This window comes from Gekko japonicus, unplaced genomic scaffold, assembly GCF_001447785.1.
Source record: "Gekko japonicus isolate JY-2015 unplaced genomic scaffold, Gekko_japonicus_V1.1 scaffold892, whole genome shotgun sequence".
NCBI classification, from domain to species: domain Eukaryota; kingdom Metazoa; phylum Chordata; class Lepidosauria; order Squamata; family Gekkonidae; genus Gekko; species Gekko japonicus.
The window spans coordinates 118,050-136,252 of NW_015174869.1; the positions used below are offsets into that span (position 1 = coordinate 118,050).

Below are 18,203 nucleotides of genomic sequence, written 5' to 3' on the forward strand. Positions count from 1 at the left end.
GCAGGAAGAAATGCTACGCAGATGGCCTCAGGACTCTTCAACTCTAGGTAGAAAGGCAAGGCAACTAAGGAAGAAAACCTAAGCATTTGGGGGGGGATTGCTTTGAGAGCCCTTTAGCGAATGGCTGAGCACCCCCACCTGCTCCCCCCCCCAAATTGATCAGAGCACCTGCTGTTAACCCAGCTGTGCTTGGCTCAAAAGCATCGGTTTGCTAGGTGATGGGGGGGGGGGGGACTCAAGAAAAATCTATATATCTAAACAGCTTGAATCAGCCTAGCAAAACCTGAACTCCCAACAGCAGGTAGCTACGTTCGGTCTTTAACCCACTGGCTTTTTAGCCCGCCGTGCGTACAACTCCATCCTGTTCCCAAAAATTCAGGGCCAGACCTGTAGTGCAGCCCTCCCCAACTCCATGGGATTTATTTTCTACACCCGACGGCGCCTTTCCAAAACTTCGAAGCCACAGACAAGTACCGGTGTTCCCTCTAAGCTGAGTTAGTGTGAGCTAGCTCGCGGTATTTTTAGCCTCCAGCGCACACATTTTTGTCTCGGCTCGGGGAGGGTGGCTACAGAGCAAACTAATTTATGCCAATTTACTCGCTCATAAAGTAGAATTTTTGCTCTCAAGACTCCACAGCAGAGATAAACGCTCAAAGAAGCACTTAGAATGAGACTGGAGTATCGATTTTAAAAGCTTCGGAAGGCGGACACATTTTCCCACCTGTCAAAGGGAGGCTACCGGATCTCTCTCAGAACAAAGTGGTACGACAACCCCTGTGAGGTAGGACAGGTTGCAGCGGAGAGTGTAGCAAAGGTTGCAGTGAGCGTCAAAGGCTGAGACGGGATTCGAACCCAGATTTCTCCAGCCCGAAGCCCACTGGCTCTCCTCTTGGCCACTGTGGGAGACAGGATGCCGGACGGGATGGCCCACTGGTCTGATCCAACAGGGCTCTTATGTTGTCCATAGCACCTAGCAGCAGATTTTACTGCTACTCCCATCCGCCCTTTGTATGGAAAGCTCATGGTGGCAGACATTGGACTGATCTGTTTGGTCCTCACCACACCCCTGTGATGCAGGCTAGGCGCCCAGCCACTGATGGTGCCCAAAGCAGCCAACAGGTTCTGGAGGTCCACTACCTCATACACGACACTATCAGGCCAAACAACTTAGGCATGGGACAGCGACACACCTCACCCGAAGCTGCCTTATACTGAATCAGACCATTAAGGTCAGTATTGTCTACTCAGACTGGCAGCTGCTCTCCAGTGTCTCAGGCAGAGGTCTTTCCCATCACCTCCTGCCCTGGTCCCTTTTAACTGGAGATGCCGGGGATTGAACCGGGGACCTTCTGCAGGCCAAGCAGATGAACACATGAAGCTGTCTTAGGCCAAACTAAATTATTGGTCCATCAAGGTTGGTGCTGTCTACTCAAACTGGCAGCAGCTCTCCAGGGTCTCAGGCAGAGGTCTTTCCCATCACCTGCTGCCTGGTCCTTTTAACTGGAGATGCCGGGAACTGAACCTGGGACCTTCTGCATGCCAAGCAAATGCTCTACCACTGAGCCACAGCCCCTCTTTACAGCTCTCCAGGGTCTCAGGTCAAGGTCTTTCCCATCACCTACAGCCTGGTCCTTTTAACTGGAGATGCCGGGGATTGAACCTGGGACCTTCTGCATGCCAAGCAGAGGCTCTGCCACTGAGCCACAGCCCCTCTTTACAGCTCTCCAGGGTCTCAGGTGGAGGTCTTTCCCATCACCTCCTGCCCTGGTCCCTTTTAACTGGAGATGCCAGGGATTGAACCTGGGACCTTCTGCAGGCTAAGCAGATGAACACATGAAGCTGTCTTAGGCGGAATCAACTTATTGGTCCATCAAGGTTGGTGCTGTCTACTCAAACTGGCAGCAGCTCTCCAGGGTCTCAGGCGGAGGTCTTTCCCATCACCTACTGCCTGGTCCTTTTAACTGGAGATGCCGGGGATTGAACCTGGGACCTTCTGCATGCCAAGCAGATGCTCTACCACTGAGCCACAGGCCCCTCTTTACAGCTCTCCAGGGTCTCAGGCAGAGGTCTTTCCCATCACCTACTGCCCTGGTCCCTTTTAACTGGAGATGCCGGTGATTGAACATGGGACCTCCTGTACGCCAAGCAGAGGCGCTTCCACTGAGCCACCACATGCGGGGTCATCACAATACATTCTCCTGTCTTTGCCCAGGTGTCAACGCCATGCTCCGGAAAGTGGCCGTGGCGGCCGCCTCCAAACCCCATGTGGAGATCCGCCAAGACGGTGACCAGTTCTACATCAAAACTTCCACCACCGTCCGCACCACTGAGATCAATTTCAAAGTAGGGGAAAGCTTCGAGGAAGAGACGGTGGACGGCCGAAAGTGCCGGGTAAGAGACGGTTCTCTGTGACGCACATCTCTCCTAGTTGATGCTGTCCATTGAAAATGCCGACTCAAAATCAAAATATGATGGGTATGTGCGTGTGTGTTAAGTGCTGTCATAGAATCATAGAATGTTAGAGTTGGAAGGGACCTTGCAGGTCATCTAGTCCAACCCCCGCACTCTGCAGGAGATAGCTGAAAGATAGCTCTACATACTTACAACATACCCGAAAGATGGTCGTCCAGCCTCCGCTTGAAGAGTGCTCGTAAATGCTTGAAGAGTGCCCGTCAATTCACTTCTGATTTATGGTGACCCTAGGAACTAATGTCCTTCAAAATGTCATGAACAGTCTAGCTCAGGTCTTGCAAATGGAGGGCCTTTGTGGCTTCTTTGATGGAGTCCGTCCATCTCCTGTTGGGTCTTCCTCTTTTCCTGCCGCTTTCGACTTTCCCCAGCATTATTGTCGTTTCCAATGAACTGTTTCTTCTCATGATGGCACCAAAGTACGATAGTCTCAGTTTAGTCCTTTTAGCTTCTAGGGAGAGTTCAGACTTGATTTGATTTATCCTTTTGGCAGTCCACGGTCTCCATAAAACAGATTGGTGCAATATTGGTCAAAGTCCGATTTTTAAAAAGGACATTTCTGTTTTGTACAGAATGAGGGAGAACAGGGGCGTCAGAATAACCTATCTCCATGGAATGCCAAAGAGCAAAATAGACCCGGCTTGTCCCTAAAAACCATAGTTCATGATGATCTATACCGGCACTTCTGACATATAGCACCACCAGCCATCGTGTCACTAGAGGGTTTGATGAAGAGTCCACGTACCATTGGTACACCCTTGCCTGTAGTTTATTCTTCACATAGAATATTTATCGCTACGCATGTCTGCAACCAACAGTGCCTACGAATCTGCACAGCTCTCAATAGATTTCCAGTCAGTGCTATTTTACGGCAAAGCAGAATTAAGAATCCTTTTAAAAAAAAAACCCACCCTGTATTACAGAGAGAAAGAGAGAGAATGAATGAATGAATCATTCCCTTGGAATTTTGAACAGGAACATGTATAAATATTCCCACCTTTTCACTGTCAACATGGGACATTGTATATTACAGCTGTCCAGTTGTTAGAACTTTAGGAGTTTGGTCAGCATTAAATATCCCAGAAGTTTTGAAAACATTGAGATGTACAAAACCCAAAGAAAACGGAATAGAGCAAGGTAGAGGCTTACAAATAATTAAAGGGGGGCAAATTGGAAATACCCCCCTCCCCAAATCTCTCTCTCCAGAATCCTCAACGCTCTCAAGGACCTGAGGAAGACCATTTCTCCTCCTCCCCTTCTGTCCCTTAACCGATGTTCAGTTGCTCTCAACATTCCTGTGCTTCTGGGGAATATTAAGCCCTCATCAGGTCTATTTTTAAGAGTCCCCTTTTTCTTTAGGTTAATTCATGAAGTCATGTTTTTCTGCAAAGCTAGGGAGTCCATCCCCCCCAAGTGTGTAGAGACCTCTACCATGTACGAGGGTGGCCCCTCTGCGAGGAGGGTTGCCAATTTCCAGGTGGGGCCTGGAGACCCCCAGGAATTACAAGCAATGTCCAGATCAGAGAGCTCAGTTCCCCTGGAGAAAACAGCTGCTTTGGAGGGTGGACTTTACGGCATTATACCTTGCTGAGGTCCCTCCCCAGACCCCCAAATGTCCGTAAGTTCCCAACCCCCTGCAGGCAGCTCCATCAGTGAGGTTTTCGTCTTCTACACCAGACACTTTCCTGTTAGCTCTGGAAAGGGGGGGGGGATAGAATAAAGCCCTTGGGGCAGGTAACATGTCACAGCTGTGTTTTTCTACAGCTCCCAGCGGACAGATGGAGCAGATTAACGTTGCCATAGTGGTCAAAAGCATGGCACGCACCTTTAAAAGAGAGAAATCAGAGACCCGGCGTTCTCGAAACAGCAAGGAAATGTGGGTCAGATGTTTCCTGTGCCCTATTTAAAGGCTTGGGAAACGATTGCAGAGGGATCACAGGGTCTTAGATTTTTATTCCGGGGGGAAATCAATCCGTTAAACCCCTTTGCTGATCTGGACAGCTCTAATCCCAATTTCTCTTTATTCTGGGGAGGGGGGGAACTTCATCTATTCAAGTGGCTACAGATCAACGTGTTTCCGAGGTGTGTTTTTTTCTCTCTCTCCCTTTTGAAGAGGGAGGGGTGGAGACCAGTGTTCCCTTTAGGCTGAGTTAGTGTGAGCCGGCTCAGTTTTTTAGCTCCCGGCTCACAGATTTTGTCTTAGCTCAGGAAGGAGGTGGCTCCAGAGCAAACTAATTTATGCCGTAGCCAATGTTCCCTCTAAGCCGTGGAGTCTTGTGAGCAAAAATTCTACTTTGTGAGCTACTGGGGATTAAAGTTCTGAGCGAGCGATTCGGCTGCTGCATAAACCAGCTTGATCTGGAGTTATCCTTCCTGAGTGAAGACAAAAATGTGTGAGCTGGAGGCTAAAAAACTGTGAGCTAGCTCGCACCAACTCAGCTTAGAGGGAACTGGCCGTAGCCAAATTGCTCACTCACAGCTTTAATGCCAGGAGCTCACAAAGTAGAATTTTTGCTCACAAGACTCCACAGCTTAGAGGAAACATTGGTGGAGACCACGGCCCATTCTGCATCCAGCTTTTGCTCCGTCGTTTTCCCAAATCCACACTGGCACAGAGAAATATGCGGCTCAAAACCCCATTCAAATACCCCACGGCCAATGCCATATTGACTGCAGTCACCCCTGAATGGCCATATGCAGGCAATACAGTGCTCCCTCTAAGCGGTGGAGTCTTGTGAGCAAAAATTGTACTTTGTGAGCTACTGGCATGAAAGTTGTGAGCGGGCGATTTGGCCGCTGCATAAATTAGCTTGCTCTGGAGCCCTCCTGAGCTGAGACAAAAAAATGTGTGAGCTGGAGGCTAAAAAACTGTTAGCTGGCTCACACTAACTCAGCTTAGAGGGAACACTGGGTGGTACCATAAAGCCGAGAGATCAAATGAAGTGGAAGCAGCATGCAGTCTGGACGCTGCCATAAAATCCGACAGTCAGTCGAAGCAAAAGTGGCATGCAACACAGAGGGGAATTTCTGTTGTAATGTGAGTTTGGTAAAACAGCGGAGCGAATGCTAGATGCAGAGTGTGCCGAAAAGCCGTATTACCAGGGGTCATTTCCTGCAGGAGCGCACAGGAGCGGAGCTCCGGCAGTAAAGAGCCCAGGGGGCGGGCACATACAACAAGCCCCACCCCCTGCTCCCAGCAGCCCTCAGTCAGAGCAAGAAGCAGTCAGGTAAGTTGCAGAGCTCCCCCCCCCCGGCCCCAAACAGTCCAGTGGCACCTTTAAGACCAAGTTTTATTCAGGTACAAGCTCTCCCTCCTCTGCGAGGACAGATCTGCACGTTCCCCCCCCCCAATAGCTGGCAATCCAAAACAGTCCAGTGGAGCCTGAGCGGTGGGTGTTGCCTTCTGACACACTTCCGGTGATGTCAGGGGGTGTGGCATATGCAAATAAGTTATGCTAATGAGCTTTGCTAATGAGCTCCTGCACCTCTTTTTCTACAAAATGACCCCTGCCTATTACTGAAAGTGGGTTTTATAACTCTGACAAAGAGCCAGGCTCTTCTATAACTCCAGAGTGGACCACAGACTTCCAAAGACAAAGCACTGTATTCACAAGGATTACACCGTTCTCTAGGGTTGCCAGCGCCGGGTTGGGAAATACCTGGAGGTTTTGGGGGCGGAGCCTGATGTGGGCGGGGCTTGGGGAGGGGAGGGGCCTCAGGAGGGTACCATGCCATAGAGTCCACCCTCCAAAGCAGCCATTTTCTCCAGGGGAACTGACTTCTTGTCGCCTGGAGATCAGTTGTAACCCCAGGAGATCTCCAGCCACCACCTGGAGGTTGGCAATCCTACCTGTTGCTTCCCCGTCGTCTCTCATTTCTACGTCAGAACCAGGCTGGCCTTTCCCGTTTTTGCAGAGTCAAGCTGAGTGGCCAAACTATGAAACTGTGGAAAGCAGTGGATCGTGTCTCTCAAGACGATGTTCGCTTTAATCGTGTTCAGGGGTCATTTCGTCGAAAAATGAGGGCCGGATCTGACATAAACGAGACCTTGTCGGGCCGGGCCACGTGTGTCATAAAATGTAATGCCAGGTAGCGGAGATATAAACTTTATAAAGGACACAAACACAAAGGGTTTTTTTTTTAACTTAAAACACGCTTAAAACGTTAGCACTCTTGCAATATTTTGTTTATTTAACAGTGTCTGATAAGCGACACCTCTTGCTCTGAATTATTGCATCAAAATGTCTGTGCTGCTGCAATCCTGAGTAGGCTGTTCAGGTGTGTATCTGTAAGCTGCAAACCTACGATGACGCAGCAGCAGCAGAACCGGAAGAAGCAACAGAAGACAGCCAGTTCCACTGCGGGCCTGATAGAAGCCCTCTGGGGGCCTGATCCGGCCCCCGGGCCGTATGCTTGACACCCCTGCTCTAAGCTGTGGAGTCTTATGAGCAAAAATTCTACTTGGTGAGCTACCGGCATTAAGGTCGTGAGCGAGCAATTTGGCTACTGCAAAAATTAGTTTGCTCTGGAGCCCTCCTTCCTAAGACAAAAATATGTGAGCCATTGGGTAAAAAACTGAGCTAGCTCACACTCACTCATCTTAGAGAGAACACTGGTTTGGGAAAGGAAGGGACTTGAATAGGGTATAATGCCATAGAGCAGTGATGGCGAACCTTTTAGAGACCCAAACTGCGACCCAAAACCCACTTATTTATTGCAAAGTGCCAACACGGCAATTTAACCTGAATACTGAGGTTTTACTTTAGAAAAAAACACTCATACATTAACTTAAGATGATCCAAACAAAGTAAGGGAAGCAATCCCAAATGCTTTCATTTACTTAAAATTATTTGGCAGAGAATTCCACACTTTCATAATGGTCTGGGCCTGGCTGGGGCGACGGCACGCGTGCCCACAGAGAGGGCTCTGAGTGCCACCTCTGGCACCCGTGCCATAGGTTCGCCACCACTGCCATAGAGTGCAACACCTTCCAAAGCAGCCATTTCCTCCAAGGGAACTGATCTCTGGAGATCTGTTGGAATAGTGGGAGACCTCCAGCCGCCGCCTGGAGGCTAGCAACCCCAAGAGGGGAAGGACCTCCGGCAGGGTATAAGGTCAGAGTCTACCCTCCACAGCAGCCATTTTTCTTCAAGGGAAGATCTGTCGCGTTTCCAGCGAATCTCCAGGTCCCGCCTGGAGGCTGGTAATGCTGAACGCAGATGCTCCGATACCAGGAAAATACTTGAAACGTTCAATTGGCATCCGTGGGCCGCCCAGTTTGTTTTCCTCCTCATTAGCAACCTCGTATTGCTCCCCCGCTCCGGCAATTATGCTCTCTAGAACCGGAAGGAGAGCTTATCGTCTGGATGGCGGTATCCAGAACAAGTACCCTCTCTGCTGTTGATCGCTGTCTGCTGTGGGAGGACAGTCAAGACATAGCTAAACGGTGTTTTCTTGGGTGGGTGGGCGTATAAGAACGTAAGAGGAGGTGCGTTGGATCAGGCCAATGGCCCACCCAGTCCAACGCTCTGTGTCACACAGTGGCCAAAAATACCAGGGGCCACCAGGAGGTCCACCAATGGGACCAGAGCTCCCAAAGCCCATCCACTGTTGCCCCCCCAAGCACCAAGAAAACAGACCATCACTGCCCCATCCATAAGAATGTAAGAGAAGCCATGTTGGGTCAGGCCAATGGCCCATCCTCTCCAACACTCTGTGTCACACAGTGGCCAAAACCAGGTGCCATCAGGAGGTCCACCAGCAGGGCCAGAACTCCAGAAACCCTCCCACTGTTGCCCCCCAAGCACCAAGAATACAGAGCATCACTGCCCCAGACATAAGAATGTAAGAGAAGCCATGTTGGGTCAGGCCAATGGCCCACCCAGTCCAACACTCTGTGTCACACATTGGCCAAAACCCAGGTGCCATCAGGAGGTCCACCAGCAGGGCCAGAACTGCAGAAACCCTCCCACTGTTGCCCCCCCAAGCACCAGGAATACAGAGCATCACTGCCCCAGACATAAGAATGTAAGAGAAGCCATGTTGGGTCAGGCCAATGGCCCACCCAGTCCAATACTCTGTGTCACACATTGGCCAAAACCCAGGTGCCATCAGGAGGTCCACCAGCAGGGCCAGAACTGCAGAAACCCTCCCACTGTTGCCCCCCAAATGCCAAGAATACAGAGCATCACTGCCCCAGACATCAGAACGTAAGAGAAGCCCATGTTGGGTCAGGCCAATGGCCCACCCAGTCCAACACTCTGTGTCACACAGTGGCCAAAACCCAGGGGCCATCAGGAGGTCCACCAGCTGGGCCAGAACTCCAGAAACCCTCCCACTGTTGCCCCCCAAGCACCAAGAATACAGAGCATCACCGCCCCAGACATAAGAACATCAGAGAAGCCATGTTGGGTCAGGCCAATGGCCCACCCAGTCTAACACTCTGTGTCACACAGTGGCCAAAAAAGCAGGTGCCATCAGGAGGTCCACCAGCGGGGCCAGAATCCCAGAACCCCTTTCACTGTCCCCCCCCCCGTAAGCACCAAGAATACAGAGCATCACTTGCCACAGACAGAGTGTTCCATCTATACCTTGTGGCTAATAGCCCCTGATGGACCCCTTGCTCCACATGTTTCTCCAATCCCTTCTTGAAGCTATGCTTGTTGCCTCCACCACTTCCTGTGGCACTGAATTCCACGTGCCAATGACTCTTTGGGTGAAGAAGGACTTCCTTTTCCCCGTTTTTGTCCTGCAGAGTTTAGCCACGTGGGAGAACGAAAACAAGATCTACTGCAAGCAAACTCTTCTGGAGGGGGAAGGCCCGAAGACATACTGGACGCGGGAACTGGCCGGCGATGAACTGATCTTGGTAAGCACTTTGAGCTGAGTCTCACTTTACTGTCCTCTCCTGCCCCGTTGACATTATTAATACGAAGAATGCCCTGTTTTCCTGGGAGCAGGAAACAGTTGAAGCCTCTCAAACAAAATGCATTATGCTGGCCCCGATTAGGGACGCCAGCAATGTCCCCTCTAAGCTGACTTAGTGTGAGCCAGCTCACAGTTTTTTAGCATCCAGCTCACACATTTTTGTTTTAGCTCAGGGAAGATGGCTCCAGAGCAGTGTTCCCTCTAAGCTGAGTGAGTGTGAGCTAGCTCACAGCTTTTTAGCCTCCGGCTCACACATTTCTTGCCTCAGCTCGGGAAGGATGGGGCTCCAGAGCAAACGAATTGATGCAGCAGCCAAATCGCTCGCTCACGGCTCTAATGCCGGTAGCTCACAAAGTAAGATTTTTGCTCACAAGACTCCACAGCTTAGAGGGAGCACTGGAGGCCATCCTCCAGGTGGGACCTGGGGAGGCCCCAGAATCACAGCTCATCTCCAGACGACAGGGATCAGTTCCTCTGGAGGAAATGGCTGCTTTGGAGGGTGGACTCCAGTGGCATTCTACCCCACGGAGGTCCATGTCCTCCCCAGGCTCCACCCCCAAATTTTCAAGAATTCCCCAGCCTGGATCTGGCAACCCGACCCCCCCTGGCAATTTTCTAAGACACAAATACTGCATTACAGCAGCTGAGTTCTGAAGATACTCAGGAGCTCTGCCACATGTGCATTTGTCCATTCATGTGGCTAATTAGAGTGCCCATGTAGCCAAAGGGTTGCCAGCTCGAGGCTGTGAAACTCCTGGAAAAGAAGAAGAAAAGAGATTGAATTTATACCCCGCCCTTCACTACCCGAAGGAGTCTCAGAGCGGCTTACAGACTCCTTCCCCTTCCTCTCCTCACAGCAGACACCCTGTGAGGTAGGTGGGGCTGAGAGTTCTCTCGAGGACTGCCCTTGAGAGAACAGCTCTGAGGGAACTTGTGACTGACCCAAGGTCCCACCAGCAGCTGCATATGGAGGAGCGGGGAATCAAAACCCGGTTCTCCCAGATTAGGGTCCGCGCGCACTTAACCACTACACCAAACTGGTGAAGACTCCGGCATCATATCCTTGTAAAATTGAAATCTTCGATATGAGGTGATGAGGGAAAGATGGAATAAAGTTAAATAGAAGTGTAAAATTAAGAACATTTAATTAAGAACAGTTTGGCCAGGAGGTTTTTTGCCCTCTTCTGGGCATGGAACAGGCATCACTGGCACTGTTCCCTCTAAGCTGAGTTAGTGTGAGCTAGCTCACAGTTTTTTTTAGCCTCCGGCTCACTCACTTTTTGTCTTCGCTCAGGAAGGATGCCTCCAGAGCACACGAATTTACGCAGGAACCAAATTTCTCGCTCGCAATTTTAATGCCGGTGGCTCACAAGGTAGAATTTTTGCTCACAAGACTCCACAGCATAGAGGGAGCACTGCTTGTGAGGTAGGTGGGGGCTGAGGGAGCTCTTTCGAGGACTGCCCTTGAGAGAACAGCTCCGAGAGAACTTGTGACTGACCCAAGGTCACACCGGCAGCTGCATGTGGAGGAGTGGGGGATCAAACCCGGCTCTCCCAGGTTAGAGTCCGTACTGTTAACCACTACACCAGACTGGAATTCTGGGAGTGGAGCCCCCGGAGGGTGGGATTTGAAGTGGGGAGGGACCTCAGCAGGATATCATGCCACAGAGCCCACCCGCCAAAGGCTACCATTTCCTCCGGGAGAACTGATCTCTGTTATCTGGAGATGAGTTGTAATCGCTGGAGATTCCCCAGACCCCACTAGGAGGCTGGCAATTCATTAGCATATTAGGCCACACCCCATGTCTTCCCTTGACTTGCCCAGGTGCCCCACGGCTGCGAGATGCCTGGCAAGCCGGCCCTTAAATGCCTCCCCAATCCTTCCAGGGCCCCCCCCCGGCCCGCCCGCTTCAGAGTCGCTGGGGGGGGTCGCTCTCCAGGCCTTCCCCCTGTAGCCACGCGCGCAGAGGCTTTAGCTGCAGTGGGCGTGGCCAACTCTGAAGCCAGCCGGAACTCCGCTCCTGTGCGTTCCTGCCCAAAAATAGCCCTGGATCTAGGGTTGCCAACTTTGTGCTGGGGAATTCCTGGAGATTTAGGGGCGGAGCCTGGAGTGGGCAGGGTCCTCTGTAGGGTAGGCTAGTCAACCTCTGGGTGGCACTTGAAGATCTCCCGTAATTACAACTGATCTCCAGGCAACCAAGATCAGTTCCCCTGGAGAAAATGGCTGCTTGGGAGGGTGGACTCCTTGGCCTTATACCCCACTGAGTTCCCTCTCCTCCCCAAACCCCGCCCTCCACCCCCCAAATCTCCAGGATTTCCCGGACCCAGAGCTGGCAACCCTAGGTATAATGCTATCGAGGCCATCCCCCCCACACACATACACACACACAAAGGAGCCGTTTTCTCCTGGGGAACTTGCTCTCTGCAGGCTGAAAATCTGGTCGCCAGGCCCCACCTGGAAGCTAATACAAAAAAAGGGAAAGTCCTCTGTAAAAGCCAATTTTGTGTAGTGGTTAAGAGCACGGACTCTAATCTGGGAGAACTGAGTTTGATTCCCCACTCCTCCACTTGCACCTGCTGGATGACCTTGGGCAAGCCGTAGTTCTGTCTGAACTGTTCTCTCAAGGGCAGTTCTGTCAAGAGCTCTCTCTGCCCCACCTACCTCACAGGGTGTCTGTTGTGGGAAGGGGAAGGAGATTGTAAGCCGCTCTGAGACTCTGAGTAAAGGGTGGGGTATAGATCCAATCTCCTCCTCCTCCTCCTTCTCCTCTTCTTCTACTACTACTACCACCACCACCACCACCACCGCTACTAAAATTAAACCTCCCAAAATACTCAGACACTACATGGAATGCTTTATACAAAACAATCTTAATACAATCCTTGAAGTTCAAATAGTGCAAAGAGGGAAAGATTCAAGTTCGTAAGCCACAGAACAAAGGATTCATGTGGAAATTCCACATTCAAAAGTCCACTCAGTACACCAATAGTACTTCAGGTGAGTAGCAGACTCCTCTGTCCTTGAAGACTTAAAGTTCTGTTCACAGAGCACCTCTGCAAGTTTAGTTCCAGCTAAACCCAGAAGTTCCCAACTGGAAGTTGGCAACCACCTCTTCCTCCTCCTCATTATCATCATCATCATCATCATCATCATCATCATCATCATCATCATCATCAGGGGTCATTCCGTAGAAGAAGAGGTGCAGGAGCTCATTAGCATAACTCATTAACATAACCTATTTGCATATGCCACACCCCCTAACATCAACGGAAGTGTGTCAGAAGGCAGCACCCACCGCTCAGGCTCCACTGGACTGTTTTGGATTGCTAGCTATTGGGGTGGGGGATGCGCAGATCTGCCCTCACAGAGGACGGAGAGCTTGTACCTGAAGGTGGGCCGGGGGGGGGGGCTCTGCAACTTACCTGGCTGCTTCTTGCTCCTCGTGGCCTGACTGAGGGCTGCTGGGAGCAGGGGGCTGGGCTTGTTGCATGTGCCCGCCCCCTGGGCTCCTTACTGCCGGAGCTCCGCTCCTGTGCGCTCCCTCAGGAAATGACCCCTGATTACATGCATCATCAACAACTGAATTGCTTAATCACCCCATCCCTGAGTACACAGGGCTCTGGGAGATTTACAACAGATCAAAACATACAAAACACAATTTAAAATCAACACATCAATTAATCCTAATTACATAACATCCGAATACTATTTATTTATTTATGTTTGGTAAAAATTAGAACCCGACAGCACAGCAATTCTTGTCCCATCTGATTCAGCACAGATTCAGCACACAGATTCAGTTCATGGCCTTACCAAAAAAAAAAAAGTAATATCAATATTTAAGCTTAAACTTCCCACTCATCTGTCCCACTCATCTGATTTTTCTACTGTAGACTCGGATTTTAACCAGATTTTCAGATGGCGACAGATCACTACGCCCTGGACAAGTCCTTGAACATAACCGCTCGCGCCCCCGACACTCCCTCGCCCCCAGACTTCATATCACAATTGCTTCAAAGTGTAGGAAAGGATTTCTTCACCTATTCCTGATGAAGGCAAAGGGCTTTCTTTAAAAAAAAAAAAACTAGCCTGAGACCGCATTTTGTACAGTTCACAGACCATGCCGTGCGGGAGAGACGATCCCTGAACCAATTATCACTGCAGTCCGAGATCAGAACTTGGAGGCAGTCTGGGGGGAAAAAAAGATAATCACACCACAACCGATTAAAACCCGCGGCACTGTGGGGACACGGCGGGATGAATGAACATTCTTTTAAACGCCTGTCGCTAAATTGTGAAATTGAACGCGGCAGGTGAGATGGCCCGGCGTCCCCAGGGGAAGCTCGCTCACTGCTTTGATCTTCGGAAGCCCTGCCTTTCCCTTTCGAGGCACGCTTTGAATGGAACCTTCAATCTATGGCATATTAGGATTTTCTTAGCTGTATCATTTTGTCCTAACGTGCAGGGGGGTTAGGGTTACCAGCCTCCGGATGGGACCTGGGGACCCTCTGGAATTACAGGTCATTGGAGCAGACTACAGAGATAAGAACACAAGAGAAGCCAACGTTGGATCAGGCCAAAGGCCCATCCAGTCCAACACTCTGTGTCACACAGTGGCCAAAAACACCAGGTGCCATCAGTATGTCCAGCAGTGGGGCCAGGACACTAGAAGCCCTCCCACTTACCCACGCCCAAAGCACCAAGAAGACAGAGCATCCCTTGCCCCAGAGCCCCTATCTATACCTTGTGGCTAATAGCCCCTGATGGACCTCTGCTCCACATGTTTATCTAATTCCCTCTTGAAGCCGTCCATGCTTGTAGCCGCCACCACCTCCTGTGGCAGTGAATTCCATGTATGAATCACTCTTTGGGTGAAGAAGGACTTCCTTTTATCTGTTCTAACCCGACTGCTCGGCAATTTCATGGAGTGCCCACCAATGTTCCCTCTAAGCTGTGGAGTCCTGTGAGCAAAAATTCTACTTTGTGAGCAGCTGGCATTAAAGTTGTGAGCAGGTGATTTGGCCACTGCATAAAATAGTTTGCTCTGGAGCCCTCCTTCCTGAGCTAAGACAAAAATGTGTGAGGCAGAGGCTAAAAAACTGTGAGCTGGCTCACACTAACTCAGCTTAGAGGGAACACTGGTGCCCACGAGTTCTCATATGGTGAGAAAGGGAGAAAAGGACTCCTTTCATGACCTGCTCTATCCCATGCATCATCTTATAAACCTCGATCATGTCACCCTTCAGCCGTCGCTTCTCCAAGCTAAAGACCCCAAGCACTTTAACCTTTCTTCATAGGGAAAGTCTTCCAACCTATTTATCATTCGAGTTGCCCTTTTCTGCACTTCTTCCAAAGCTAGAATATCCTTTCTGAGGGGTGGTGACAGTACTCCAAATGAGGTCACTGGAGAAAATGGATAGTTTGGAGGGTGGACTCTATGGCCCTGTATCCCACTGAGGTCCCTGTCCTCCCCAGGCTCCATCCCCAAATTTCCCAAAGTTTTCTAACCTGGATCTGACAGCTGAAACCCCCATCCCCTGCTCGTGGCCGGGGGGGGGGACCTGGAAGCCCTGGGAGAGGCCACATTCTACTGGGGCATGAATGGGCATTGCCAGTTTGGCATAGTGGTTAGGAGCGTGGACTCTAATCTGGGAGAACCAGGTTTGATTCTCCAGTCCTCCACATACAGCCAGCTGGTGACCTTGGGTCAGCCACAAGTTCTCTCAGAGCTGGTCTCTCATGAGCAGTTCTGGAAAGAGCTCTCTCAGCCCCACCTACCTCACAGGGTGTCTGTTGTGGGGAGGGGAAGGGACAGGAGATGGTAAGCTGCTGTGAGACTCCGAGTGAAGGGCGGGTTATAAATCCAATCTCCTCCTCCTCTCCACTCCCTTCAGCTCTCTTCTGGGGAGACATAATAATTATTAGACTTATTTTAAAACAATCATTTCTTATTTCTTGAAAAAAAATATTCGATACAGAGCCGTGTGCAAGGTCTATTACCTTCTCTGCCAGGGCGTTAGGTCTTCCCGGACTCAGCCAACAGCCTCTCCTCTTCGGATCTGTGTGTTTAGTCCAGCAGCAGACACGCAGAGATGCTGTTGAACTGTCTACGCCACAGCTGTTCAGAGCACTTAAAAGAAGTTGTTATTCCTAAACACGCAGAGCTAAAAGCGACAAGAAATACAGGGGAAAGATGAGGCCAATGGGCGGAGCAGCAGTTCCTAACTCACAGGGCAAGTCCTTGTTTTCTGCAAAGGGTGGAAGGAAGGAAGCCGAGACCACAGACTCACGCAGAGACTCAATGACCAACCTCCTCCTCCAAGTTTCTGCTTCAACCGTGCACCGGGACCAATGGAATGACTAGATGGTGCCCGATATGGAATGGTGGCAGAATTACAAACCACTGCAGAGCCATAGGCACTGGCACCTATTGTGTAGATGTGCAAAACATGTGCCCTTGGGGTGCGCAACACACATGACATAAGCTAGGGCTGCCAACCTCTAGGTGGGGCCGGGAGATTTCCCAGGTTACAACTGTTTTCCAGTTGACAGAGAGCAATTTCCCCTGGAGAAAGTGGCTGCTTTGGAGGATGGACTCCATGGTATTATACCCCGCCGAGGTCTCTCCCCTCCCCAAATCCAACCCTCTCCACGCTCCGCCCTGTTTGGTGTAGTGGTTCGGAGCACAGACTCTAATCTGGGAGAAAAGGGTTTGGTTCCCCACTCCTCCACATGCAGCTGCTGGTGTGACCTTGGGCCAGTCACACGTTGTCTCGGAGGTGTTCTCTCAGGAGCAGTCCTCGAAAGAGCTCTCTCAGCCTCACCGACCTCACACGTGTGGTGGGGAGAGGAAGGGAAGGAGGTTGTAAGCCACTCTGAGAGTCCTTCAGGTAGTGAAGGGCGGGGTATAAATCCAATCTCCTCCTCCTCTTCTTCTACATTGGCTGATTGGAGTGGGGGCAATGCAGCATCTAGATTTGGGGGTGGAGCCTGGGGAAGGTGGGGTTTGAGAAGGAAGGGTCATCAGCCGGGTTCAATGCCCTAGAGTCCAGCCTCCAAAGCAGCCATTTTCTTCAGGGGAACTGATTTCTGTAGTCTGGAGGGGAGTTGTTATACTGGGAGGTCTCCAGGCCTCACCAGGAGGTTGGCAACACTGGCAGCATACCATCTCCTCTGCTTATAGACACTTGTCGAGCCTTTAATTCATTTCTCAGATGCCTGTAGTTTGGGAATCGCTGGATCCCTCACTGGAATAATAAGGGCAGCATTGGGTTGCTTCTGCTATCTTGTCGGCTGAGAGTTCTTCCCTCTCTTTTCTTCTCTAGACCTTCGGAGCCGATGATGTTGTATGCACAAGAATTTACATACGGGAGTGAAAGACGCCAGCTGCCATCTCGCTGTGGGGGGGGGGGGGATAAAGGGAAGGATTAACTGGCAGATGTGGTGGGGAAATCCTGCAGGGTAAAATATCTGTGGGGGTCTCCCTCGAGAGCAGCGCCGACGTGACCACGCATCCCCTCTTCGTCCTCCCGCGCCTCTTGCTTTGTTTGGCTTCCATAACCTGCTAGAACTGTCCCCCACCCCGCCCCCTTCCTGTTTGCTCCATAGCTACGAATTTGTACGGCTCGATCAATAATTAAATCGATTGGATATCATCCCCAAGTTGTTGTCGTTTTGTCTCGACTTCATGCTTTTGGGTTTTCATGCGGAGGAGTGCAGCAATCACGAAAGACCAAAGCTATCTGGTCACTACCACATGAACACACTTGAACACAAGGCACTGTCTTATACTGAATCGGATCATTGGCCCAACAAGGTCAGTATCGTCCACTCAGGCCAGCAGTGGATCTCCGGGGTCTCAGGCAGAGGTCTTCCTCCCCATCGCTTGGGTTCACCATCAGCTTCAGTAATAATAATAATAATTGTATGGCACTGTATGCAGAATAGCCAGGAGATCCTAAGACTGTCTGGCAGCCAGGAAGTTCTAGCTCTTTTAGCAGTACGCACCACTAGGTGACGAGGTAGACTTGTTTTTAAGGCAAGAGACGTTTCAGAGGTGGCTTGCCGTTGCCCGGCTCTGCGTATTCCTTGGAGGTCGCCCCTTCCAAGTACTACCCAAGGCCGATCCTAATAATAACCGTATGGCATTGTGTGTAGTATAGCCAGGAGATCCTAAGATTGTCTCGCAGCTAGGAAGTTCTAGCTCTTTTAATACTGTGCACCACTAGGTGGCGAGCTAGACTTGTTTTTAAGGCAAGAGACCTATTGCCTGCCTCAGCGCCACGACCCTGGTATTCCTTGAAGGTCGCCCTTCCAAATACTACCCAAGGCCGACCCTGCTTAGTGACTGAGATCCGATGGGATCGAGCTAGCCTGGGTATCAGCTTTGGTCCCCATTTCTTACTCCATCTTTATGCTTCCCTATGCTTGAGCAGCCCATGGATGAATCTTGGTAAGCTAACAAGGTAGGTCAACAGCAAACACCTTCAGTGGGTGGGATTCTCAGGGTCTTCATCCCTCGGCAACAGTTACGGCCCAAACACAGTTTAATGGCTGGTCTACTAAATACTTATGCCTAAAGCTTTGAAGGGGCACACTGGGAACAATCCGTTATTGTATCGCTCTGCCATAGCGCCCCTCCCCCCTTCAAGTCTGGTCAACTATATTTTGGCACAAATGGGAGAAGACGAACGTAAGAACATAAGAGAGAAGCCAATGTTGGATCAGGCCAATGGCCCATCCAGTCCAACACTCTGTCACACAGTGGCCAAAAATACCAGGTGACATCAGGAGGTCCAGCAGTGGG

General features: G+C 50.7%; 1 protein-coding gene across 1 annotated transcript; it reads left to right on the forward strand.

Moving 5' to 3' along the window:
* Nucleotides 1-1,246: 1,246 nt before the first annotated feature.
* On the forward strand, nucleotides 1,247-16,773 carry LOC107121798 (cellular retinoic acid-binding protein 1; the record flags this gene model as incomplete). The annotated part of the gene is made up of 4 exons (XM_015424791.1): nucleotides 1,247-1,276; nucleotides 2,203-2,391; nucleotides 9,224-9,337; nucleotides 16,723-16,773. Coding segments are annotated over 4 exons (384 nt in total), but the record flags the coding sequence as incomplete, so codon positions are not given.
* Nucleotides 16,774-18,203: the final 1,430 nt, after the last annotated feature.